Source organism: Pseudozyma hubeiensis (assembly GCF_000403515.1).
Source record: "Pseudozyma hubeiensis SY62 DNA, scaffold: PHS36, whole genome shotgun sequence".
Classification (NCBI taxonomy): Eukaryota; Fungi; Basidiomycota; class Ustilaginomycetes; order Ustilaginales; family Ustilaginaceae; genus Pseudozyma; species Pseudozyma hubeiensis.
This window is the reverse complement of record NW_012133818.1, coordinates 175,885-197,614: the sequence shown is the minus strand read 5'-3', so window position 1 is coordinate 197,614 and position 21,730 is coordinate 175,885. Positions and strand designations below refer to the sequence as shown.

Sequence of the window (21,730 nt, the reverse complement as noted above, 5' to 3'; positions counted from 1 at the left end):
GAGAGGTAAATGAGAACAAACAAGGTGACTGACGGCTAAGCCATGGATGAAATCGCAATGCATGCACTTTGCCGTTCCCTGTGTGCCCAAAAAGCTTAGACCCTGTCTGGCTGCGTCTGGTCGTTGCGGCTGAGTCGTCGGATGTCACGCGTGAGAGCCGTGTGCTGCCGCGTCACTCTGAAGAATCCAATCGGGAAGAAAATGGTGAAATGCTGCACGAGAAAGAGCAACACTTTTTTTTTGTCCAGCACGGCACACACACCAGACGCAAAGACAGGTGGAGGAAAGAGCAGGAAGGACACGCGCGCTGGCTGCTCTGCTACCGTTGCCGTTGCTATTGCGACATGCGCTGGTTGCCTGCCTTCCTGGACCCTTTGAACAAAGACGAGCGATTGCAACCGGCTGTTGCGCTTTGAGCCTTCTGAGCACCACATCGGCTTTTCTGTCACTTTGCGTGGTCCACGACACTGCTCGCAAAGCTGCTCAACCTGCTCGAGCCAAGGAAAGACACAACGTCGGAAGCAGAGCCAAAAGGATGTTGGCGATGAATAGATTACAGATGGACATGGTGAAAGAGATGCAGTGGCAGCAGCTGTGCTACGGAAGTATGTGGGAGCGTGACCGATTCGTGCGTGGATGCTCACAGCAGAGTCTCACCCATGGCGGAGCGGATGAGCGAGCAACCCACGGCGATGGTCTGCTGCGCCTCGCGGTCCTCAAGCAACGACGGGTTGACCTCCATCAAGTCGAGCGCCACCAAGCAGCCGGTCTCGTAGAGCGCCTCGCAGATGTAGTGGCCCTCGCGGAAGGTGAGACCGCCTCGCACCGGTGTACCTGTGCTAGGAGCTACGCTGGGGTCAAGCGCGTCGACGTCAAAGGAGAGGTGGATGGGACGATCGCGCTTGCCTGGTGCGCCGTTGACGTGGTCGAGCGCCATCTCGACCACCCTGCCGATGCCAAACTTGTCGACGTGGTGCATGCTGTACGCCTTGATGTTGTTCTCCTTGAGGATCTTGCGCTCGCCCGCGTCAATGTCGCGCAGACCAATGTACACCAGACTGTCGGGACGCAGCAGTGGCTTGCTGGGCACCCACGAGTTGAACGGCTCGACGTCGGTGCCTTGCAGCCCGAGCAAGAACGAGACAGGGCAGCCGTGCAGGTTGCCAGACTCGGTCGTGTCTGGAGTGTTGATGTCGGCGTGCGCGTCGATCCAGATGAGCGCGGCATCCGGGTGTGCTCGCAGCGACCCAGAGACGGTGCCGAGCGCCAAGCTGTGATCACCACCCAGCGTGAGCGGCAGCTTGCCCTGCTTGGCGTGCGACTCGACCACCTCGGCCACCTGCTTGGTCACCGCCGAGACCGTACGCGGCAGCTTCATCATGCCAATGTCGGTGTCATTGGCGATGCCCTCGTTGATGTGGTCGAACGAGTGGTGTCCGGTAAAGTCGACCTTCCAGCCGAGCGACTCGAGCTGCTCGCAGATGCCCGCCTGGACCAGCGAGACGGGGCCCGTGTCGACACCCTTGCGCCTCTGACCCCCCGAGAAGGGGCAGCCGACGACGGCGACCGTCTTTTCTTGGAGGAATCGTTCGTGGAGAGTCTTGGTCATCTTTTGGACGGAGTGAAAGACGATATCTTGGTCGATAGCGGCAGGGTGTGGTGGTTCGATCGAAGGCGGGATTCACTCACGAATCCGGAGCAGGACGGGTGCCGTCTCTTATACGAATCCAGACTCGAATCCTCAGCGGAGCATCATTCTCAAGCCCAGGGAGGCATGAACAGCGCTCGACTCTGTGTCGATCCGGCAGAATGAGTGAGTCTGTGGCAGATTTCGACGTGGCTGCTGCCCGGCAATCAGTCCGGCAATGGCTAGAGACTAGCTGTGCTGCCTTGCTTTTTTTTCGAGATGCCAAAATTCTCCGTCGATCTTGGTTCGGCTTGCTCGACCCTTGCTCGCTTCGCTCCACTTTTGACCAGCTTGGCACATCGACGCCCTTTCGCGCCGAACCCTGAGTCCACCGTGTCGGAGCGACGTCAATCGCCCGTGCCGCTCCATCCTGAGTATCGTGTCAAGTGAGGCGTCGACTGCCTATCAGACCGGCAACAAGGCTGGAAGACGCTCTTTGCCGTCCCATCGGCTCGTTGTATTTGCCGTGTATCTGCCTTATCTCGACCCGGTCGGCCTTTCGGCACTTCGCTAGGGTGTACCGCTCAAGAGGTCGTGTTTCGTTGACGCTGAGATCACCAGTAATCGGTCGATAGGCGAGTCAGAATCGGGCGATCTGCAATAAAGCGACCTCTTTTTTTGGCTGCCATTATTGTATTAGCTTCCTCACAGTCATGGTCTGTTGTAGATCTGCCAACTTCTTTCCCTCTGGAAATTGAATTGTGAGCACACGACAATACTGCCTTGAGAGGACCCCGAATCATCTGTGTGCTCCGACCGAGGCTGAAGATACCGATTGAACTCGCTATAGCCTGGTCGAAGAGTCCTGCTCCTGCGATAGAAAGCGACAGGGAAGGCAGTTGATGGACCTCTCTCGCACGAGAAGTGCCTTTCCACCTACAGCCAGCACTTTAGAAGTCGGCCCTGCCTCGAACGCGCTCAACTGCCACGAGCGCAAGACGGACGCGATCACTTGTGCGCATTTCCTCTGTCCAGGTGCCCAAAATCCAAATGCATCAAGTGCGCACAGTCGCTCTGTCTGGGAGGCACTTTGGCTGAAGAGGCTTAGACTGCTGAGCTGCAATAATGTGGAATTGGGTGTTGGATCCATCCGCAATCGTTTCTTCTAGTGTTGCCGTCGTCGCGATCCGCCTCTCCTTCTCGCCATCACCAGTCGTGTCACAATTTGCTTTCCATCCGCCACAGTCTCGTTCATAGCTCCATACACACCACCACCAACAAACATGTCCGCCATCGACAACGAAGAGTGAGTCTTCTTCTGTTCCTCACTCCGCCTTTTCAGCAAATCCGCAAACGCAGCTCGCACTCGAACCGACCACTGACATTCGCAATGATACCTCATGCACCACAGTCTTATCGACTACGAGGAGGAGGTCGCCGTCGCCCCCACCTCTACCACCAACGGCGCCGCTGCTACCGGTAACGGCGCCGCCACCGCCGACGAAAAAGACAAAAAGGCAAGCATCATCTTCACGCCTCCCATCCGATGAAAGCGATTCCCAGATCCGGCCTTTTTAAAAGTATACCAATCGCAGCTGCATCGTAGGCGCAATACCCACGATATGCGCAGTCGTTGCCCGACAACGAGGTGCATTAGCACCGCGCTGCCACGTCGAGGAGGTGGCCATGTCGCTCCGCTCGACTCGACTCGCAGCGAGAGGCAGACAGACTTGGGCGAACAAGCCGCTCGGTCGTCGCACTCTTGGAGAACGCTCGTCTGACGAGTGCATAGCGTCACAAACGTCGTCCAGTTCGGACGCGCAGGCCCGCCTGTCAACGTCCCAGGCTGCTGTCAATCAGCAACCACCGGTGCCGGCTGCAAGAGCCACTCGGCCCCGACGGCCGCCATTGGAAACGACCGCCGCATCGCTGCCCTGCATTGACTCAACATGGCCAAACGAGGATCCATCGGCATCGTCTTACCGCATCTTGCATTCCGCAGCCTCACGTACCTCGAACAAGACCTTTCTAAACATTATCTTCTTCACTCCTTTTCTCTATCTTGCCCAACCATTCCACCTCGACCTGTCATCTCATCCTATCGTCTCCCGCACCTCATCGGTCAACCTCGCAATCTTCCAACGGCTCGACCACAATACATCGGTCCCTCTCAACCCCTCCCTCCCGTATTCAACACTCCCGTCCCTGCCCTTCTAACCTTTTACGACCTTTTCCAATCCACGCCGACATCCTGGACTGTCTTTCGATACACTCTTCGACCTCACACGACCATCCTTTACACATCAACAGGGCTCGTACGTCGGCATCCACTCTACAGGTTTCCGTGATTTCCTTCTCAAGCCCGAGCTCCTCCGAGCCATTTCCGATCTCGGTTTCGAACACCCTTCCGAGGGTGAGTAAAAGTTGCCATTATCAGACCTTTCCACTGCGCCCGAGGAACCGCATCCGCTGACTATTCTTTTCGCTGTTTCATCATGCATATTGCTTGCCGACGCTACAGTCCAGCAAGAATGTATCCCACAGTCGATCCTTGGCATGGACGTCGTCTGCCAAGCCAAGTCTGGTATGGGCAAGACCGCCGTGTTCGTGCTGGCTACGCTGCAGCAGATTGAGCCCGTCGACGGCGAAGTGTCGGTGCTCGTTCTCTGCCACACGCGAGAGCTGGCCTACCAGATCCGCAACGAGTACGCTCGTTTCACCAAGTACATGCCCGACGTGCGAACCGGTGTCATCTACGGCGGTACGCCTGTCGCCGAGAACCAGGCGATGCTCAAGGACAAGGCCAAGTGCCCTCACATCCTCGTCGGCACGCCCGGTCGCATGAACGCGCTGGTGCGCGACAAGAGCCTCAAGGTGTCGGGTGTCAAGCACTTTGTGATTGACGAGTGCGACAAGATCCTCGAGCAGGTCGACATGCGCAGGGACGTGCAGGACATCTTCCGCGCCACGCCTCACCACAAGCAGGTGATGATGTTCTCGGCCACGCTCGCCAAGGAGGTTCGACCGACATGCAAGAAGTTCATGCAGAACCCGCTCGAGATCTACGTCGACGACGAGACCAAGCTGACCCTGCACGGTCTGCAGCAGCACTACGTGCGTCTGGAGGAAGCGACCAAGAACCGCAAGCTCAACGATCTGCTCGACTCGCTCGAGTTCAACCAGGTGATCATCTTTGTCAAATCCATCTCGCGCGCCAACGAGCTGGACAAGCTGCTGCGCGAGTGCAACTTCCCCTCGATCTGCATCCACGGCGGACTGGCGCAGGAGGAGAGGATCAAGCGCTACCAGCAGTTCAAGAACTTTGAGAAGCGCATCCTCGTCGCCACCGACATCTTTGGCCGTGGTATCGACGTGGAGCGCGTCAACGTCTCGATCAGCTACGACACGCCGACGGATGCCGACAGCTACCTGCACAGGGTGGGTAGGGCCGGTAGGTTCGGTACCAAGGGTTTGGCGATCATGTTCGTTTCGAGCGACGAGGACGCCGAGGTGTTGAAGCAGATCCAGAGCCGATTCGAGGTGGCTGTGCCCGAGTTGCCAGAGACCATCGAGGCCAGTTCGTACATGAACGCTTGATGGGCGCGCTTTTTCGAAGATTTGATGCGCTGCGAGTAGTGAATGATATAAAAAACAGGTGTTGGCATCTCGAAAGGAGGTGTGTATGTTTGCTATCTGATAGGTGTGCCGTGTTGTGTGTGATTTGCGTGTGTGGGTTTGGTGGCTGCAGAGGCTGGTGGGAAAGGGAGAGCTGTTTGAGGCGTTTGGCACGTGGCGGAAGTCGGGAGAAGCGTTGTTGGAGGTGTGGACCCTGAAGTGGATTTTTGGGGTTTTGCTTTCTTGTCTGAGCAGCGGTGATCCTTCTCATCCTTCCCAATCCATCGTTTCGACCAGCCGCATCTGTCCTTTACCTCAACCACTTTCAACCCTGACCTTTTTCACACGACGTTGTAGTGGGGATCAATGTCATTATCAGCGGAACGCAACGAGCAATTCTCCGAGAAAGAGTACTGGGAGCAACGATATGCGGATGAGAGCGAGCAAGATTTCGACTGGTTCAAAAGTGTAAGCCCCCCATCTTCCACTCCTCCTCTTCTTCTCTCTATCCGTTTCTAATACTCTTCTGTGTCTGATATTGATACAGTATGATGATCTTAAAGCGCTGTTTGATGAGCTGATACCCTCGCGCACCGCACGGATCCTCATGCTCGGCTGCGGCAACTCCACCCTCTCCCCCTCCATGCATACCGCTGGCTACACCAACATCGTCAACATCGACTACTCCCTCACCCTCATCACCCGTCTCTCCACCCGCTATCCCGATCAAACCTACCTCGAAATGGACATAACCCAACTCACTACCCCCTCCAACCTACTCACTCTCGACGGTGAAGCTTCGTTCGACGTTGCGATAGACAAAGGAACCATGGACGCTCTCATGGCGGAAGGAAAGGGAAGTTCCGTCTGGAACCCTAGCGAGAAGGTGGTAAAGGATGTACGCGATATGCTCCAGGGTGTGGATAAGGTGTTGAAGAAGGGTGCGAAGTTGATCTATATCACGTTCGGACAGCCACATTTTCGACAAAAGTGGTTGGAAGAGGTCGATGGTTGGGAAGTGGAAACGAGGACGTTGGGTGATATGTTTCATTACTTTGTGTATATTGTCACCAAGACAAAGTGAATCGCGCAAAACCTTCTCGCACTCACAGCTTCTTCACCCCCGTCTTCTGTTCCCCCTCACAGCATCCCTCGCAGCACTCGACATCACAATCTCTGCCAACGACAAACTCCCATCCGACGACAACGACGACGATGACGCTCCACTCCCATCCCCACCACTGCTATCGCCGCCTCTTGGATGTCTCACCTCCCTCGTATCTCGCACTCCTCCCACTGTGTTGCGTGTTCGGGCCATGGTCAGCTGTCGACGGGGACTAGTCCAGTTTCGTTGTGCCCTGCTCTGCCGCAACTCGTCCACCTTGCGCGCAGCTACCCGATGCGTCGCCGGCGAGAGCAGAGACAGCGGCGTGTGCGACACTCCGGAGGATCCTCCGGCTAATTGTCGCGACGAGGTGAAGGTGTGGCTTCTGCTGGGCGGTGCGGATGCCATCGGACGTGTAGTGCTGCTGGTGTTGGTGCTGGGAAGCGGTCGAGTCAAAGTGGAGGAGGAGGAGGAGGAGGAGGGTTGAGATCGTGGATGGATGGGTGTTGGTCGAACCGCGCTAGACTTGCTGGTAGGTCGGTGGGAGGTGTCCGCGACAGACGTGGCTTCGGTGAACATGGATGCGTTGATCGTGCTTGCACCTCGTCCCGATGCGAACAGCGCAGAATGCGTCTCTGAACTCTCCTCCTCCTCCTCCTCACTGTCATCCACCCTTCTCCTTCTCGTCTCGCACGCGGAAGACGCATCCAACTGCGCCTCGCTCGCCTTCCTCTTCCCCTCCGAAACGCGCGGACTAGCCAGCAGTCCACCGAAACTCCCGCTGATCCGAGAGATGAGTTTCGAGGCTCTACCCATCACACCCTCTGCCTCTGTCTCCGCCGTAGTGTCTGTCAAAGTCGACGTCGGTAGGGTGGGGTACAACCTGCCCTGCTTCTCCGCAGCTGTCGCCGTGGCTTTTCTGAGCAAGCCTACAGCGGGAGTGCTGTGCGCACCCATACGGTACGGCGTACCGAACGAAACCCGACCCCTCCTCTCCCCGGCAGCAACAGTGGTGGTGCTATCCGCCGCTGTTAAGGACCAGTCCAGATCTCCTGTGGGCAAGCTCTCCTCCCCTTCCTCCCCGAGTCTTTCCCCAACAACCCCCGCGTACTTACTCTCGACCTTTCTCAGATACTTTCTCTGCAACACCCCCACCCTGCACTCTACCTTCTCCACCGCCCATTCATCCACCCTTGCCCCCTCGGCTACCCCCATCTCGGTGAAAAACATGTTGGAGACCTCGACGACGTCTAATCCCTGTAAGGCTTCGACGTAGCACCTCGCTTTCGCGGCTCGTGAGTCGCCGCTCGAGGGGTGGGAGGCGATGAGCGAGCTGGAGATCTTCCTAACACCCAGCGTGAAGTACTTGTCGAGACGCACCCAGTCCTGGGTATCCCAGACGCGCGGGTCGAACGCCGAGGCGGAGGGAGGTGCGAGTGCAGCCGACAGCCTCGCCTGTCTCGCCACCGATCTATTGCTTCCATCTGGAGTCGCCAGACCAGGAAACCCGAAGCTCGTCCGCTTACCACCCTTCGCGGCGGGTGTAGCTCTAAAACCCCCTGGTAAGAACGGCGTGCTCGGCTCGCCCCCCACGACGCTGGTCGCTCTCGAACCCAGAAAACTCTCCTCCTCCTCCGCAGGCCTGGCCAGCTCCAACTCTGCATCCATCAACAACCGCGTCAGATCCTCTTCTCCTTCCAAATCAGCTCGTTCAATCGCCTCCACCACCCGTCCCAACCTACCCCGCGTAGTTTCACCCATCTCCAGCCCACCGGAAATCCACCCTTCGTCAACGTACTTGTGGAACAGCTTGAGGATGGCCGTCGCCCTAGCGGCTGCTCGCGGGTCGAGCGAGGAGATCTCGACGATGGGTGTGGAGGTCGCTTGGGTGAGCTTGAGCACTCGGCTGCGGGAGTGAGAGGTGTCACCGCCGAGGGTGGTGCTGGTGGGTCGGGTGTCGTCGAGGCCAGGTTGTCGGAGGTGCAGGGTGTGGATGTGCGGGGAGTCGGGGAGGACGCTGTGCTCGCTAAGGTTGATGGATCGATCGCGGGGATCTCGCACGACCGAGATGACGTACGACTCGTCCGCTTCTGCGTCATCGTTGGAAGGGAGGGAAGCGGTGGAGGCAGCGGAGGGAGAGGCGGAGGAAGAGATGATGACGACAGGATCTAAGAGGGATGCGCTGTGCTCGTGTTGGTCCAGTTGCGAACTTGCATCTTCGTCGACATCGTCTTCTTCGCCTGAGCTGAGGTCGTCCGATTCCTCTTCCGAAGCCTCTTCGCTGTCCTGCTCCTCTTCGCTCGAAGCAGCCTCATCGCTGATCGCAGACTCTGCATCATCCAGATCCTCCTCCTCCTCCTCCTCCTCGTCATCGTCTTCTTCCACATCATCCTCTTCGTCCTGCCCAGCCTGACTGTCCACGCGACTACGCATTGCAGTTATGCCCTGAAGAGAGCTTTGCTCTGCGTCTTGCAAATCCTCCCCGTCTTCCTCTTCGGCATCACTCTCGTGCTCCGAATCCGTACTCAGCGAGAGCCTGCGAGACAGCGTGATCCTGCGTGCGGCCGCCGACTCACGACTGCTCTGATATTTCCGTCTGATCGCTTCTTCGTCCTCATCCCCAACCGCATCGACCAAAGACACGCTGGACAGCACCGAAGCCACCGAAGCCATCGACTCCGACCGCGGCATCTCTCCCTCTCGATCCACCATCGATACACTCGCATCCGCTGTAGAGTCGGGATTCCGAACCGAGATGTCAATGTCGAACGTGGACGCGGTGGAGACATCGTGGTTAGAGGTGGAGGAGTTGGTCTTGAGCTGATGCGCTTTCCAGGATATGATGGCGCTCGAGTCTGCGGGTAAAGTGTCGAGGAGGACGATCGGCTTTGGCAGGAGCGATCCGTCGAGGAGCGGTGCTGCGGTGGATGGAGCCTGATCGTTTGCGAGCCGGCTGATGTCGACAATCGAGTCGTCAGCCGCTGCTTGTGGATCAGCGACCATGCTCTCGTCTTGGTCAGAGGTTCCATTGGTGAGGTCGTGCTCGAGAGGACCAGCACCTTGGGAATCATCTGCCGCATCGACTGCTTGAGATTCGTCCCCGTGCTCCCTGCCCTCGCTGAGAGCGCTCGATAACGAGCTCAGGTCGGACGACTGAGCTGCTTCAGAGTCTACGGTGGCATCAGCCAGGACTGAGGTCTCTCCAGCTCCACCTTCGTTGGTATCGTCGGTATTGTCCGCGACCTCGGAGTCATCCTGAGTCTCGTCCACCTGAACAGCATCAGAGACGGCCATAGACACGTCCTCGATCGATTCGCTGACGTCCATATTCTGTCCCCCGTTGCGGAGCGAGGCCGAAGAGTCGTCCGCCGTAACATCCGTAGGCTGGTCGTCGAGGCTGACATCGACGGAACGATCGACAGCTGCGCTGATATCCGCGCTGTCCTCTACCGCTTCGACATCAGCAGAAACGTCGCGGACGCTGGCAGTCAACGATGGCTGGCTGGTGTCGAAGGCTCTACTCGCATCTTGGCTATCCTCCTCACCGCCCTCTTCAGCAGCATCATTGGTGACGTTCTCGCTGATGTCTGCGCTCGTTTCTGCTGCACTTTTGTCCATGGTCTGATCACCTCCTCGCGAATCATCGGCGATCGAGTCGTGGCTTTCGTCCTGGGCGCTTTCGTCCATGCTCTGATCCACGAAGCCGACGTGCAAACTCTGGTCGACAATGGCACTGTCGTCCTGCTCCAGGGAGGAGTCGGCGGCCGACACATCGACGGGACCTGTGATTTCGGACCTGTGATGGGCGGCCGAGTCGTCTGCAAAGCTTCGCGAAACATCGCTCATAGATGCCATATCGTCGAGATCTTGGTCGGCACCCTGCGCCGGTGGAGAGGCGGGCGGTTCGAGAGGATCGGCTTCATCTTGATCCGAGTCGGACGCAAAGCCCGCATCATCGAAGGGCAGGAACACTGCACCGTCTTGGCCGTGCTGCTGCTCCGCTTCATCCATACCGTCGGCCCACGTCTGGGTTGCGTTGGCGTTCTCGGTGCGTCGACTCTCCTCGTCGTCCTGATCGTCTTCGTTGTCGAGTGCTCCAACATCCGCGTTGACAGGCTGTCGACCAGACATGCGCGTGTACAGGGAGCTCCGGCTGGCTGACGAAGACAAAGATGCATTGCTTTCTCTGCGTTCAGACGCGGCTTTACCTGCGGCATCAGCTGCGACAGGCAGAGGAGTAGAATGACTCAACGTCGATACACTTGCATCCGCATGTGCAGTCGCAGCCTTGGAAGCGCGAGCCGTCGATCTGTTCTTGGCGCTCGGTGTCTGATCGTGATAGACGATGTAGGTGTCGGGGCCAACGAGCAAAAGAGGGTCGTCGCCAGGCGAATCGGGCAGCGAAGGATGGTCGCGTGTCAGGTCGGCAACGACCACGGGTGGGGCGACGGACGACCTTGCGGATCTGCGGCTGGCTGACGACTTGATGGATCGTGCTTGCGACACCCTGCTTGCGTGGGTAAGAGCTGTGCCCGAGCTCTTGATGGACTCGTCGGAAGCATCGTTGGTGTCGTCAGCAGCAGCAGTGGCGGCGACCGACGAAGCACGTACGGACCGGGACGGCTGTGAAGCTCTAGACGTGGAAGCGTGACTGGGTGCGGGAGAAGCGCGGATCTGAGGTGTCTTTGATCGAGATTGGGAGCGCGCACGTGCGCCCACCGACGACTGACGTGGTGGTCGAGGAGCGGCTGGCTCGAGGTAGGTGAACTTGATGGGGCTAGGAGGCATGGGCTGGTCCCAGCCATTCTCCTTGATCTCGCGGAGGAAAGTAGCGTCAGGACCGCGTCGAGTGAAGCTGATGAGTTTGATCTCGTCCTCCTCTTCATCATCCTCGTCGTCATCGTCTTGATCCTCACCGCTAGCCTCGTCGAGCTCCCGGAGAGGTTGCATGCGCTTTGGTGTATGATCGTCGGAAGATCTGAGAAAGTTGCCATCTTCGTCATCGCTGTTCGAGTCGCCGTCGGCGCCCAGCGTGCGTCTGGAGGAGGAGCTTCGCAGGGCTGAGCGAGGTGTAGATGCTGAGCGAGAGGGCCTGGACGGAGAAGCGCGAGCTGGAGAGAGGACTGCGGTACGAGTGCGAGAAGGAGATGGCGAAACGGGTTCGCGTGGCAGGGCGGAGAGAGCCTGATTCGGGGCGCGCGGTGTGGTGGTCAAAGCCTCAGACGAGCTCGGCGGAGTAGGAAGACCGCCGGGAGCATCGAGGTTTGCTGGAAGACGGCTTGTGCTGCGTGAACTGAGCGAAAGTGCTGATGTAGGAACGACTTGAGCAGCACGGAGTGACTGGAGCTGCTGAGCCTGCTCATGAGAGAGGGGTTTGTTGAGGGAGGCGATGGCCGAACGCTTGTAGGGGCTGGGGAGGACGTCGAGGCTGCCGGATGCGGTTGACGTGGTAGGTATACCCAAGGTGGGATCTGGCAGGTTGTAGAGGAAGCTATTGGAGACCAGGGGAGAAGATGGCGGCTCGTTCGGCTGAAGAGAGAGGGAGATGTCGGATTGAGGGAGAAAGGGTGACATGTTTTCGTCATTCATGGTGGACGATGAACGCGAGAGGGTGCTGCGTCTTGATGGTGGTCTCCTTGAAGGAGAGAGCATATTGTAAGACTGTGTATCGGTGCAGGTGTTGATAGGTGTTGTTCTCTATGCGTGACGAGGAAGCGCAGATGAAGTGAAATGAAGGCGACGCGGCTGGAAGGTGAGCGTGGAGAATGCAACGCGAGCGTCGAGGAGAGTGTCGCTCGTGGCTTCAAGCTATCCAATACAGGTCAGTCCGTGCTTGTAGCGAGCGTTGCAAGCGTGTCGGTGTCTACGTGTCGGGGACGACGAGGAGGATGATGGTGCAAGGCTGTTGGAGAGCAAGAAGACGTATTCGGTACGACGCTGGATTGATTAAAGCTCGACACAACGTCACTTGGGCAGTCTCTCTCCACGGTCACTTACCTGCAGCAAGCAGCGCTCAAATTCACAACGCGAGACCCTGCGCACAGTGTCACTTTCAAGTCGCGGGTCCATCACGTGCAATCGAGTCGAGATAATTGTTACATCGATGCAAACTGTTCATTTCGCGAAATCTCGAATTCGCCGAACGTCGAGTGTCAGACCTCTTTCGCCTACATAGGCTATGAGCCCCACCTAGATATGACAAGTCACATGACAGATACACCCCGGCCGAGCTTGCTGGACCGAGACGAAGAAAAAACGCTTCGTCTTGCGACCTTTCGTCGCGGGCACATCGCGCTGAGCAGGCATGCACCACCTCGGCGGAACAATCGAGGCAGCACACGGCAGTGCCTGGATGCAGCAAGAAGCCCGAGCGTTGCTTGCGAACAGTCAGTCGAGGGGGCCCAAGGCGGTGAACCAGTCAGTCAGTCAGTCAACGCAGTGTAGCGCAGCACAGCTCAGCGACGGCGAGCGTGCAGTGTGTGTCAAGAGACGCAAGCGCGCTCATCACCACCTTCTTGTTTCTCACCATCAAGACCATCCAAAATGACTAAGAAGAGAAGATCCGGCGGGTAAGTTGTTCGACATCATCCGCAATGCATGCCACCGAAGCACGACAACAGCACCTGCATCATCGCATCGAAGCCCATCGCCTAGCACCAGAAACCAGCAGAAGCAGAGCTCGCAACGTATCGGAGTCAAAGCCAGAGCATCATCGGTCATAGAAAGCCAATGCCACAATGCACATTGGGCTGCGTACCACCTTCTGCCTCACTCGTCCTCTCACAAACTGGCGAGATCCATCATAATTTTCGAAGCACGTCGGAAGAATCCGCAGACGACAATCGCTTACAGCAACACCAGCGAGACGACTCCAGCGACGCAACGGACGTTGCCATGACGCTCGTCCTCGAGACCTCCGTGCTCACTTCAGTGACAACTGTCACCACCGACAGTCGACGTAAGAGCACATGTGCGAAACTGTAGCAAGGCTAGCTAGATTGAAGTCTACGAAGCGAAGTCGGAAAGGGTGTTACGGGGCGGGATGTGTGGTAGATAGACAAGACGGGATGTCGATGAGGCGACTCGTGTCGTCATCAGCCTTGCTCATCGAGACCTTCCTATCTGCTGTGCTCCTCGACCCCAGCTTTCCCAACGTCAACCCTTCGCTTGGTTCCAGAAATGCGCTCCCCATCGCTGCTCCTGCATTCGTGTCGACTCCCATGTCCCATCGACCACATTTCTGCATGTATAACGTCAACCGACCTCTGCAGCAACTGTTCCACGCCAGACCCTTCGACTCCACGACGGCTTCGGCTCTTGATCCTTGTGGCTTCTTCCGCTCTACTCTGCTCCAGGCTTTAGGCTTTCGACTCCGAATCGTGCTGTTGCTGCGACGATGTCATGCATTCCAACATTCGCCCCCACAAACCACCTCTTCTCTCTTGCGCATGTCTGCTTACACGCAATCACTTCTCTTCATCCCTCCACCCCACAGCCGCAACAAGTCCGGCCGAGGCCACGTCACCTTTGTGCGATGCTCCAACTGCGCTCGCGCTGTCCCCAAGGACAAGGCCATCAAGCGATTCACTGTGCGCAACATTGTCGAGGCTGCTGCCATCCGTGATTTGTCCGAGGCTTCCGTCTACCAGGAGTACGCTCTCCCCAAGCTGTACATCAAGGTGGTCTACTGTGTCTCGTGCGCCATCCACGCTCACATTGTCCGTGTCCGATCGCGCGAGGGCCGTCGCAACCGTCTTCCCCCTCCCCGTGTTCGTTTCAACAAGGACGGCAAGAAGATCAACCCCGCCGTCGCCCAGATCCAGGCCAGCCGTGCTTAAACGACACGTTCACCATCATCATGTACATTTCCCATCGTAGGATCCATCTCAGCGATGAGGTGCGTCTGACACAAAATTTCCACCCGTCATCATCGCAAAAAGTCCTTCTCCTTTGTTGGTGAAGGATGATGACGCACATCACACATCACGCACCAAAAATGCCATCTCTTTTTCTCCTAACAAACCTTTACCATGTTAGAGAGTCGTGTGTGCACTTGACGAAGTTCACATTTGAGTTTGAAGAGCATGAAGCAGCACTTTGTCGAGAAGATCTGTGATGCAGCAATGACCCTGGGAAACTCTAGTCTGCCGGCGACACTCAACCAGTTCGTCAGCGTCACCAGAGTCGACAACGCGAACATGACAGCCCTCACTTAGTGCCATGTATCCCTCCGAGCTCCCTCTCACAACACACAGACGAACGCACGCCTTTCGCTTACGCCACTCAGACACACGACCGGACTCCACTCTGCGTTCCTTGCACGGATTGTCTCGATTGCATACTGTTGCACAGGACTCGCCTACACCTGTTCAAAGCCCAACCTCAACCTCGACAGATCCTTCAACACCAACTGCACCCGCTTCTGCTCCGACTGCAATCGAAGACGCTCCAACTTGCCAAGATCCTCTTCTTCCTCTTCCTCTTGCTCTTCCTCCCGATCCTGTCCACCACTCCCTCCTTCTTCCTCTCGTTTCTCGTCGTCACCATCCACCTCCTCCACCTTGCGCTTCTTCCCATCCCCGCGGTTCTTCTTCGAAACGTCGTCCAGTCCATCCCACATACCCACCAACCTCTTGACTACTTCCCCCATCTTCGGTCGGCTCATCTCTTCGAACTTGGCCAACAACCTTGCATCGAGTACACCTCGGACCAGTGCCCTTGCTACGTTGTCGTTCCTGACCGCTCTGAAGCTCCTCGGATTCAACGCAGCGACGTGCAGCACCGACCTCGCCAACTGACCCTGCAACAGGTGCAACCTCTTGCTTACCTGGTCGTCCACCGCGGCGATTGATTCCACCGCACCGTTCGCCTTGCTCATCAACAGCTTGTTCCTCAACGTCTCCCTCCCTCGCAACTCTGAATCCGACAACCACCTACCCGCTAGACTCGTCGAGCTCGTAGCCTCTGCCGTCGTCGCATACTCGCACTTGAGCACCAACCTCTGCCCCCCCGCAGCGCTCTCCGGCTGATACTCGTACAGCCTCACCACCCCTCCTCCTCCATCCATCTCTACGCCTCCACCGAGCTTGCTCCCGCTCAACTCGACGAACGATACCTTCTCCTCCCGTACCAACACCTCTCCCAACCCGACGTATCCATCCTCTCCCCGAGCCAGCTCGATGAATTTGAACGGCTCTTCCTGGAACACCCACACTCCTAAGCCTCGCTTAGCGTCGCTGAGGATGACCAGGTTCTTGACGACCTTCACATCGGTGATGTAGAAGGGACAGTCCAGAAAGGCTATACTGATCAACCACTCTTCCTTCTCCAACGCCCGAACGAAGAGCTTTTGTCCACACGTCGACATCAAATACCCATTGACACTCGATATCGCCGTCACCGGTGCCCTGGAATCGTCCCTACACACCAGCTTCACCCTCCACCCGCCACCGACGACTTCGATCACCTCGAACAGGTACACCGATCCTTTCGCCGTTCGATCCTCCCCGTGGAACGTGGTCGTTCCAACCGCGATGAACTCTTTGCGTCCAGAGGTCGTGCTCGGCGAATCGAGTATCACGCTGCGCAACGCACTCACCGTCTCGTTCGCCTCGAACTCATACCCATCCACCACCTCGCCTTCGATGAACAACTCGATCGACCCGCGATACGATACATCCCCTCCAACCGTCGCAGGCGAACCGTCAGGAATCGGCTCGCCGTCTTCGTCGAAGAGCACGAAGCGACACGGTGAGAGGGAAGAGGCGATGATCGACGACGTCGGAGAGTGCGATACGACGTGCGTGTAGGATCGACCTGTGCGGACGACGGTGCAAGGCCAGCTAGTTGAGGAGTGGAGGTTGCGCGGGTGGTGTGCGAGGTAGAGATGACCGCGGCGATCGGTGTAGACGTAGTCTGCTTCGTTCGAGTTCACTTGCTCGGGGTGGTGTGAGATGGTGGAGAGACAGGAAAGATCTCCCTCCGGCCAATCTAGCAGTCGGAAACCGCTCTTCTCCGTCCAGCACAATACGCTCGCCGGTACCTCCCGACCTCCACCCAACACAGCGATCGCATTGCTCCCCATCACATCCCCTCCCCTCGCCTGAATCGTGAACGGTTCCAGCTGCACAACGCCGGACCGAAACCCACTCGCACCCTCCTCTCCTCCATCAAATACCCTCCCTCCGCCCGGCGCAGCCAACACCTTGACCAACACCTTGTTCAACGTCAATCCGCACCCCTCCTCTTCATCCGCCCCCCACGGATTGCTCCTCCAAACAGACACAAAATGATCCGCCGTCACCGAGACCACACAGAGCATGTCCCCGATGTGCTGCGCCACCGCCATGGTCAGCACCGCCTTCTGCTCCGGTGCGAGCTCGGCGTGCCCACGTTGTTCGTACCGCAGCCGCTGCGGTTGTGCTGCCAGACTGGAGTTCTGCCAGACGAGTCCGAGCTCGGGCAGCGAGTGGATGCGTATCGTTCCTTCGGAGTCGAGTGCGAAGAGATACGCTGGTGGCAAGTCGATCGTGGACCCGTTCGCGTGCTTGCTGTCGCTGTTGGCGGCGTGGGTGGAGGGTGGTGTGTTGTCGTCGTCCTCACCATAATCGACTTCTTCGTCGTCGGGCAAGGTCGTGATAGCGCGTGGTGCAGCAACGGCAGCTTCTAGTGTAGCCTTCGCAGACGCATCCCCGTCCGTGCTCGTTCGACGCGCACGCTGCAAATGACCGTACACATCTCTGAAAACGTTCGCTGAGAGAATCGTAGAAGACCCACCAAAAGCGCCCGACACATCGATCGATTCAAACTTTCGCCCTGAAGCGTCGTATCCGTACAGCAGCGTCGCACCGTCCGACGTGTGCACCACCGCGTACTGTTCCGCATCCAGACTGGCGTAGAGAATCCTGCCCTGACCCGGCTCAATGACCACCGTCTCGTTCAGCACGTCGAAGGCGTCCAGCGACAAGACCTGCAGACTGGTCGCGGTCACGCGTGCCACGACGCCGCTTCCAGCGAGCGCGCCGGCACAGATCGTCGTGCCATCCGTAAAGTGCTTGATCTCGGTCCACGATGCTCGATGCTGAGTCGCGTCTGTGCTGCGAACCTGCGCTGAAGTCGAAAAGCCGATCGACGAATTGTCCTCCTCACGCGAGGAGATCATACGTACGTCTCCACCAGACCCTCTACCAACGACAAACACCTTGGAGAACACCGGCGTGTTATCCTCTTGCTCTTCGTCCGACATCGTCGCCGGAACAAGCTCTGTGCGCGCCTCCGGCACGAACCTCGGATCCAGATACACGAGACCCGCCTGATTCCCCGATCCGCAAGCTCCAACCAACCCATGGCGTTTCGAAGACCCCGGCTCATCAGCTGCGAGCTTGCGTCGGGCGATGCTGTGCAGACCTCCGTACGAGCGGATCTCATCCACCTTGCGTACAGCGATGACAGTCTGATCCTTGGCCGCGGTCTTTGCCTTTGCGCCTGCGCTGCCGACCGCGTCCGAGGTGCCGTACAGGTCGTCATCGAGGTCGAGGTCCATGTGGTTGTTGGAAGTGGGTGCGGCTTCTGCTTTGAACAGATCGTCGTCCGCCTCGTCTGTGCCGTTCTTCGCTAGAGGTTTCTTGACGGGGATGAGACTGTACATTGCTGAATCGCCTGCCATCGATGCATTGAAGAGAAGCCCAGCAGAAGTATCCGTGCGTGCGTTCAACGTCGAGTTGTCAGCGCGCAACGTGACGGCGAGACAGGAGGGTGGTGGAGCCGTCGCTGCGGTGAGTTCCTGAGAAGCGACAGATGACTCTTGCATGCGTTCGAGACGGAAACCTTCAACGCTGCGCCCGTCCATCTGACAGCGGAAGCGGTACATGTCACCGTCTACCAGGGTAAGGACACCCTGTGTCTCTGAAGTGAATACGAGCTGAGAGCCTTGCAGGTCAGCAATGCCGCTGGCTTCGAGGACAGACTCGGGCTCGATCGCCGAAGTGACCTGGAACCACTGGTTGAGGGCTGTGACCACGACCCTCCCGCTCTGGTCCACGTGGAGTACGGAAGACATGCAGACCACAACGACACCTCCGAGTGTCTGCGGGCACGGGACCATGTATAGGCAGTCATGAGGCAGAGCCGAGCTGGTGGTGACGACGGGATGGGCAGATCGGATCGTGCCGTCGTCGAAAGCATCGGCAGCGGAGCTCAACGTTGTACCGTCGAGAGATGCGGATAGATCGAGGGTGAAGAGATAGACGGAAAACGAGTCCTTGCGCTCGGCCAACATGCCGGTCCAAGTCGGGGTGTGCGAGAAGAGCACCGCCACAGTGGGCTTCTGGAAACCCGGGAGGAAGCAAAAGTGCTTGAGGTTGCGGATCTTTGGGTCGACTTCGCGCATGGTGAGCACGAACGACGGCGAGTACGGCAGACTCTGCATATCACCAGCGGCGGCAGCAGCAGCTACGGCAGCTGCGTCGTCCTTGGCGATCCCGAGATCGTCGTCGAGATCAAAGTCAAAATCGGCCTCGTCGCGGTAAAATGGAAGGATGGCGAGTGAGTCGTGCGGAAGAAGCAAGGCGGCGCATCGTGACAAGGGATCGACTCTGAGAAGAGGCTGGAAAAGATGCGGCGTGCCATTGAGAAGCTGTGGAGCACGTTCGTAGGTATGGATGGAGACGGTCTCGAGATCGTCGGTGATGTCGTTCCATTCCAAGAGTGCGAGCTTGGCGTCTTTGAAGGAGACTAGCAAGCGGTCGCGGCGGTCCTTGTCGCTGGCGAGGGTCTGAACACGTTGCAATCCTGTGACGGAACCGAAGAGGTCATGCTTGCGGACGACGACGAGCCTGTGCGAGGCAGTCAAGGGAGCAGACGAGCTCGATGCTAAGCCGTTACCATTGACTATGCTGAGAGCGGACGAAGCGGCAGTGGGGCTTTGCGAGCGCTCGTAGACATCGTAGATGGTGAGCAGATCATCGCGTGTTGTGACGAGTTGAGTCTGAAGGCGTCCTCGGTGCTGATATGTCTGCTGGGATGTGGAGGGTGCCGGACTGTGGTAGTTGAGGTTGACAAAGATGGCGTGGCTGCATCCTGCTGGAGCGAGCTCTTGGTGGTGGTATCCGCTCGCCATAACGTGTGCAGTGTGCAAGGTCGGTCGAGCGCAAGTTCCGCTGGTGTCGCAACCTGCCGTGAATATCGTGTGAAAGTGACTAGGGGAGCGTGAAGCTGTTTGTGGTCAGGACACTCACTGCAACGGCAGTGACGCTGATACTTATGGTCGAGACCGAGGCAGATGGAAAGACAGAGAGCAACGCACGACCCTCGTTCTTCAACTTAATGGAAGCTCAGCTGTCGAACACAGACCCAACCGAAGCCTCAACTTTTCGCCGAGTTCCGAGACGAGCCAAAGTGACATACGGGAATTTCTCATAGAGCCATGAGGAACCAACAAAATAACCCGTCATTTTCTCACCAACAATTCATCTCGACGCGTCTTGTGCCTCAACACTGCACCGAAAAAGCCACATCGGGTTGTCCGTGTTTGCCCTGTGCGAAAAAGGGTCTGTCGAGATCTGCAGTCTCGGATCAAGCAGCTTCAATAAGTTAGTTGCCGACGACGTAGGACCACCTTGCTCGCCGATCGCACGACCCCTTCAATCAACTTCCTCCCACGACAGGCGCCATAGAACAATGCTCGAGGACGAAGAGGCCATAGATTACGGCGAGGATGAGCTCAACGCACCTCTTGTCGACCAAGACGAGGTGAGCTTGACACTCGACGGCGACGTTGCTCCAATCGCGTCAACCGGGAATACAGTCGTCGAGGAACAAGACGACAAGCTGCCAGAAGCACCTAAAGAAGCCATTACTGCAGCCGCTCCAGAAGATTCCCCAGGTCAACCTGGTGCACCCGAGACAACGTCTCCTGTGACTGACGACGCGACTACACCGTCAAGAGACGTCAAGGAACCTGCGATCGCACCGGAGGAGAGCACCAAGGCTACGAAAGCGGTGACTGACGACCGCTCGGAGCACCATGATGCAGCAGCATCCGCGTCTGCAACTGTCGCTACAGACGACGGTGTACGAAAAGAGGCGAAAGGTACCGACAAGCGTCAAGGCGCACGGGATGAGCTGCCACCCGGATGGATCCGCATCAAGTCGCGTTCAGCTGACGGCGACGTCTATTACTACAACGAGACGACCGGTGAGAGTAGCTGGGACAGACCCACCGGCCCCTCACAAGCCCGCAACAAAGGCGACTCGAGAGCAACTGGCACGTCCACTGCCGATGCTCGCTCGGGACAGCAAAAGAAGAAGAAAAAGAAAAGCAAGCGTGCCAGAGATGCCGAAAAGGCTAAGATCGCCGCTGCAGCAGCCAAAGACGCGCGGTCCTCCCAGACCGCCGGCAAAGGTCGTGATACCGGAGCTCGGGCGTCGGGCGAGCGACAGCAGGACACGAAAGAAAAGCAAGATGCATCTAAGAACAATCGGGACAAAGCAGCCGAGCAGGGATTCAGCATCAAAGGCTCTGCCCAGCGTCAGGTCGAGCCAGCAGATTCTGCCAAGGATGGCGCCTCCAAGCAGGGCAACGGTCAGCGCTCGAACGCATCTAGCCAACAGCACGCCGACTCGAACGGGAAACGTAAACGAAACGATGGCGGTTCGAGCTCCATTGGAAAGGGACGCTCCAAGGGCGATACCCCGAATCAGGCGTCTTCTCGACCAAGCGATGCAGCCGATGCAAAGCGACAGCGTTCGGACCGAGACGATCGTGGTAGGGAGGGTGGCGCCCGCGCGTCTAGCAATTGGTCGGAAGATGCCGCGCCGCGAGATCGTAGAACGGGCGATTCCTGGCGACCTGGGGGTGACGCAGCTAGGCCTGCGTCCAGACACGCGGACAACGATCGCAGAGATGCGGCGTCGGCCTCGCGTGATCGCCCACGCGAGCGAGATGGCGACCGAAATAACGACCGACACAACGACCGAAGACGCGAGGATAACGATGCACGGGACAGACAACGTGATGAAAGAGACCATCGCCGTCGAGACAATGGTCGCGAGCAAGGTCGCGATCGCGAGCGCGAGCGAAATACAGACGAGCGATCAGCTCCTCGAAATGACCACGCAAACAGAAGCTCGGACAAGCCGACCAATAGCGGACAGTCCGACTCGAAAGGAACCGGAAGGGATGCCGATGGTAAAGGTAACAACAATCAAAGGAACGGAAACGGAAATCGCAACGATAGAAGGGAGGACGATAGTCGCAGGCCGCAGCAGCAGCAAAGGAATCGCGGAGGCAAAGGTCAACCCAACGAGCTCAGCTCGATCAATTCGACGAGTTCCAACAACAAGCGTCAATGGGGAGGAGCTGCGCCGGCGTCCAGCGCATAGTC

The 21,730-nt window shown here is 57.8% G+C and overlaps 10 protein-coding genes across 10 annotated transcripts; 6 read left to right on the top strand and 4 right to left on the bottom strand.

The window, feature by feature from the left end:
- Nucleotides 1-95: 95 nt before the first annotated feature.
- Nucleotides 96-434, bottom strand: PHSY_003521 (hypothetical protein; the record flags this gene model as incomplete). The annotated part of the gene is made up of 1 exon (XM_012334140.1): nucleotides 96-434. The coding sequence occupies one exon, from the start codon at nucleotides 432-434 to the stop codon at nucleotides 96-98; it is 339 nt and encodes a 112-aa protein (XP_012189530.1).
- Nucleotides 435-640: 206 nt separating this feature from the next.
- On the bottom strand, nucleotides 641-1,609 carry PHSY_003520 (arginase; the record flags this gene model as incomplete). The annotated part of the gene is made up of 1 exon (XM_012334139.1): nucleotides 641-1,609. One exon carries the CDS (start codon nucleotides 1,607-1,609, stop codon nucleotides 641-643), a length of 969 nt encoding a protein of 322 aa, XP_012189529.1.
- Nucleotides 1,610-3,313: 1,704 nt separating this feature from the next.
- Nucleotides 3,314-3,844, top strand: PHSY_003519 (hypothetical protein; the record flags this gene model as incomplete). The annotated part of the gene is made up of 1 exon (XM_012334138.1): nucleotides 3,314-3,844. The coding sequence occupies one exon, from the start codon at nucleotides 3,314-3,316 to the stop codon at nucleotides 3,842-3,844; it is 531 nt and encodes a 176-aa protein (XP_012189528.1).
- Nucleotides 3,845-4,183: 339 nt separating this feature from the next.
- PHSY_003518 (hypothetical protein) lies at nucleotides 4,184-5,224 on the top strand (the record flags this gene model as incomplete). Its single annotated transcript, XM_012334137.1, has 1 exon — nucleotides 4,184-5,224. One exon carries the CDS (start codon nucleotides 4,184-4,186, stop codon nucleotides 5,222-5,224), a length of 1,041 nt encoding a protein of 346 aa, XP_012189527.1.
- A 384-nt stretch (nucleotides 5,225-5,608) lies between these two features.
- On the top strand, nucleotides 5,609-6,326 carry PHSY_003517 (hypothetical protein; the record flags this gene model as incomplete). The annotated part of the gene is made up of 2 exons (XM_012334136.1): nucleotides 5,609-5,710; nucleotides 5,790-6,326. The coding sequence occupies 2 exons, from the start codon at nucleotides 5,609-5,611 to the stop codon at nucleotides 6,324-6,326; spliced, it is 639 nt and encodes a 212-aa protein (XP_012189526.1).
- A 33-nt stretch (nucleotides 6,327-6,359) lies between these two features.
- Nucleotides 6,360-11,936, bottom strand: PHSY_003516 (hypothetical protein; the record flags this gene model as incomplete). Its single annotated transcript, XM_012334135.1, has 1 exon — nucleotides 6,360-11,936. The coding sequence occupies one exon, from the start codon at nucleotides 11,934-11,936 to the stop codon at nucleotides 6,360-6,362; it is 5,577 nt and encodes a 1,858-aa protein (XP_012189525.1).
- A 299-nt stretch (nucleotides 11,937-12,235) lies between these two features.
- Nucleotides 12,236-13,331, top strand: PHSY_003515 (phosphatidate cytidylyltransferase; the record flags this gene model as incomplete). The annotated part of the gene is made up of 2 exons (XM_012334134.1): nucleotides 12,236-12,276; nucleotides 13,163-13,331. The coding sequence occupies 2 exons, from the start codon at nucleotides 12,236-12,238 to the stop codon at nucleotides 13,329-13,331; spliced, it is 210 nt and encodes a 69-aa protein (XP_012189524.1).
- Nucleotides 13,332-13,414: 83 nt separating this feature from the next.
- Nucleotides 13,415-14,185, top strand: PHSY_003514 (40S ribosomal protein S26; the record flags this gene model as incomplete). The annotated part of the gene is made up of 1 exon (XM_012334133.1): nucleotides 13,415-14,185. One exon carries the CDS (start codon nucleotides 13,415-13,417, stop codon nucleotides 14,183-14,185), a length of 771 nt encoding a protein of 256 aa, XP_012189523.1.
- Nucleotides 14,186-14,706: 521 nt separating this feature from the next.
- PHSY_003513 (hypothetical protein) lies at nucleotides 14,707-19,464 on the bottom strand (the record flags this gene model as incomplete). The annotated part of the gene is made up of 1 exon (XM_012334132.1): nucleotides 14,707-19,464. One exon carries the CDS (start codon nucleotides 19,462-19,464, stop codon nucleotides 14,707-14,709), a length of 4,758 nt encoding a protein of 1,585 aa, XP_012189522.1.
- A 560-nt stretch (nucleotides 19,465-20,024) lies between these two features.
- On the top strand, nucleotides 20,025-21,728 carry PHSY_003512 (formin binding protein; the record flags this gene model as incomplete). Its single annotated transcript, XM_012334131.1, has 1 exon — nucleotides 20,025-21,728. One exon carries the CDS (start codon nucleotides 20,025-20,027, stop codon nucleotides 21,726-21,728), a length of 1,704 nt encoding a protein of 567 aa, XP_012189521.1.
- Nucleotides 21,729-21,730: the final 2 nt, after the last annotated feature.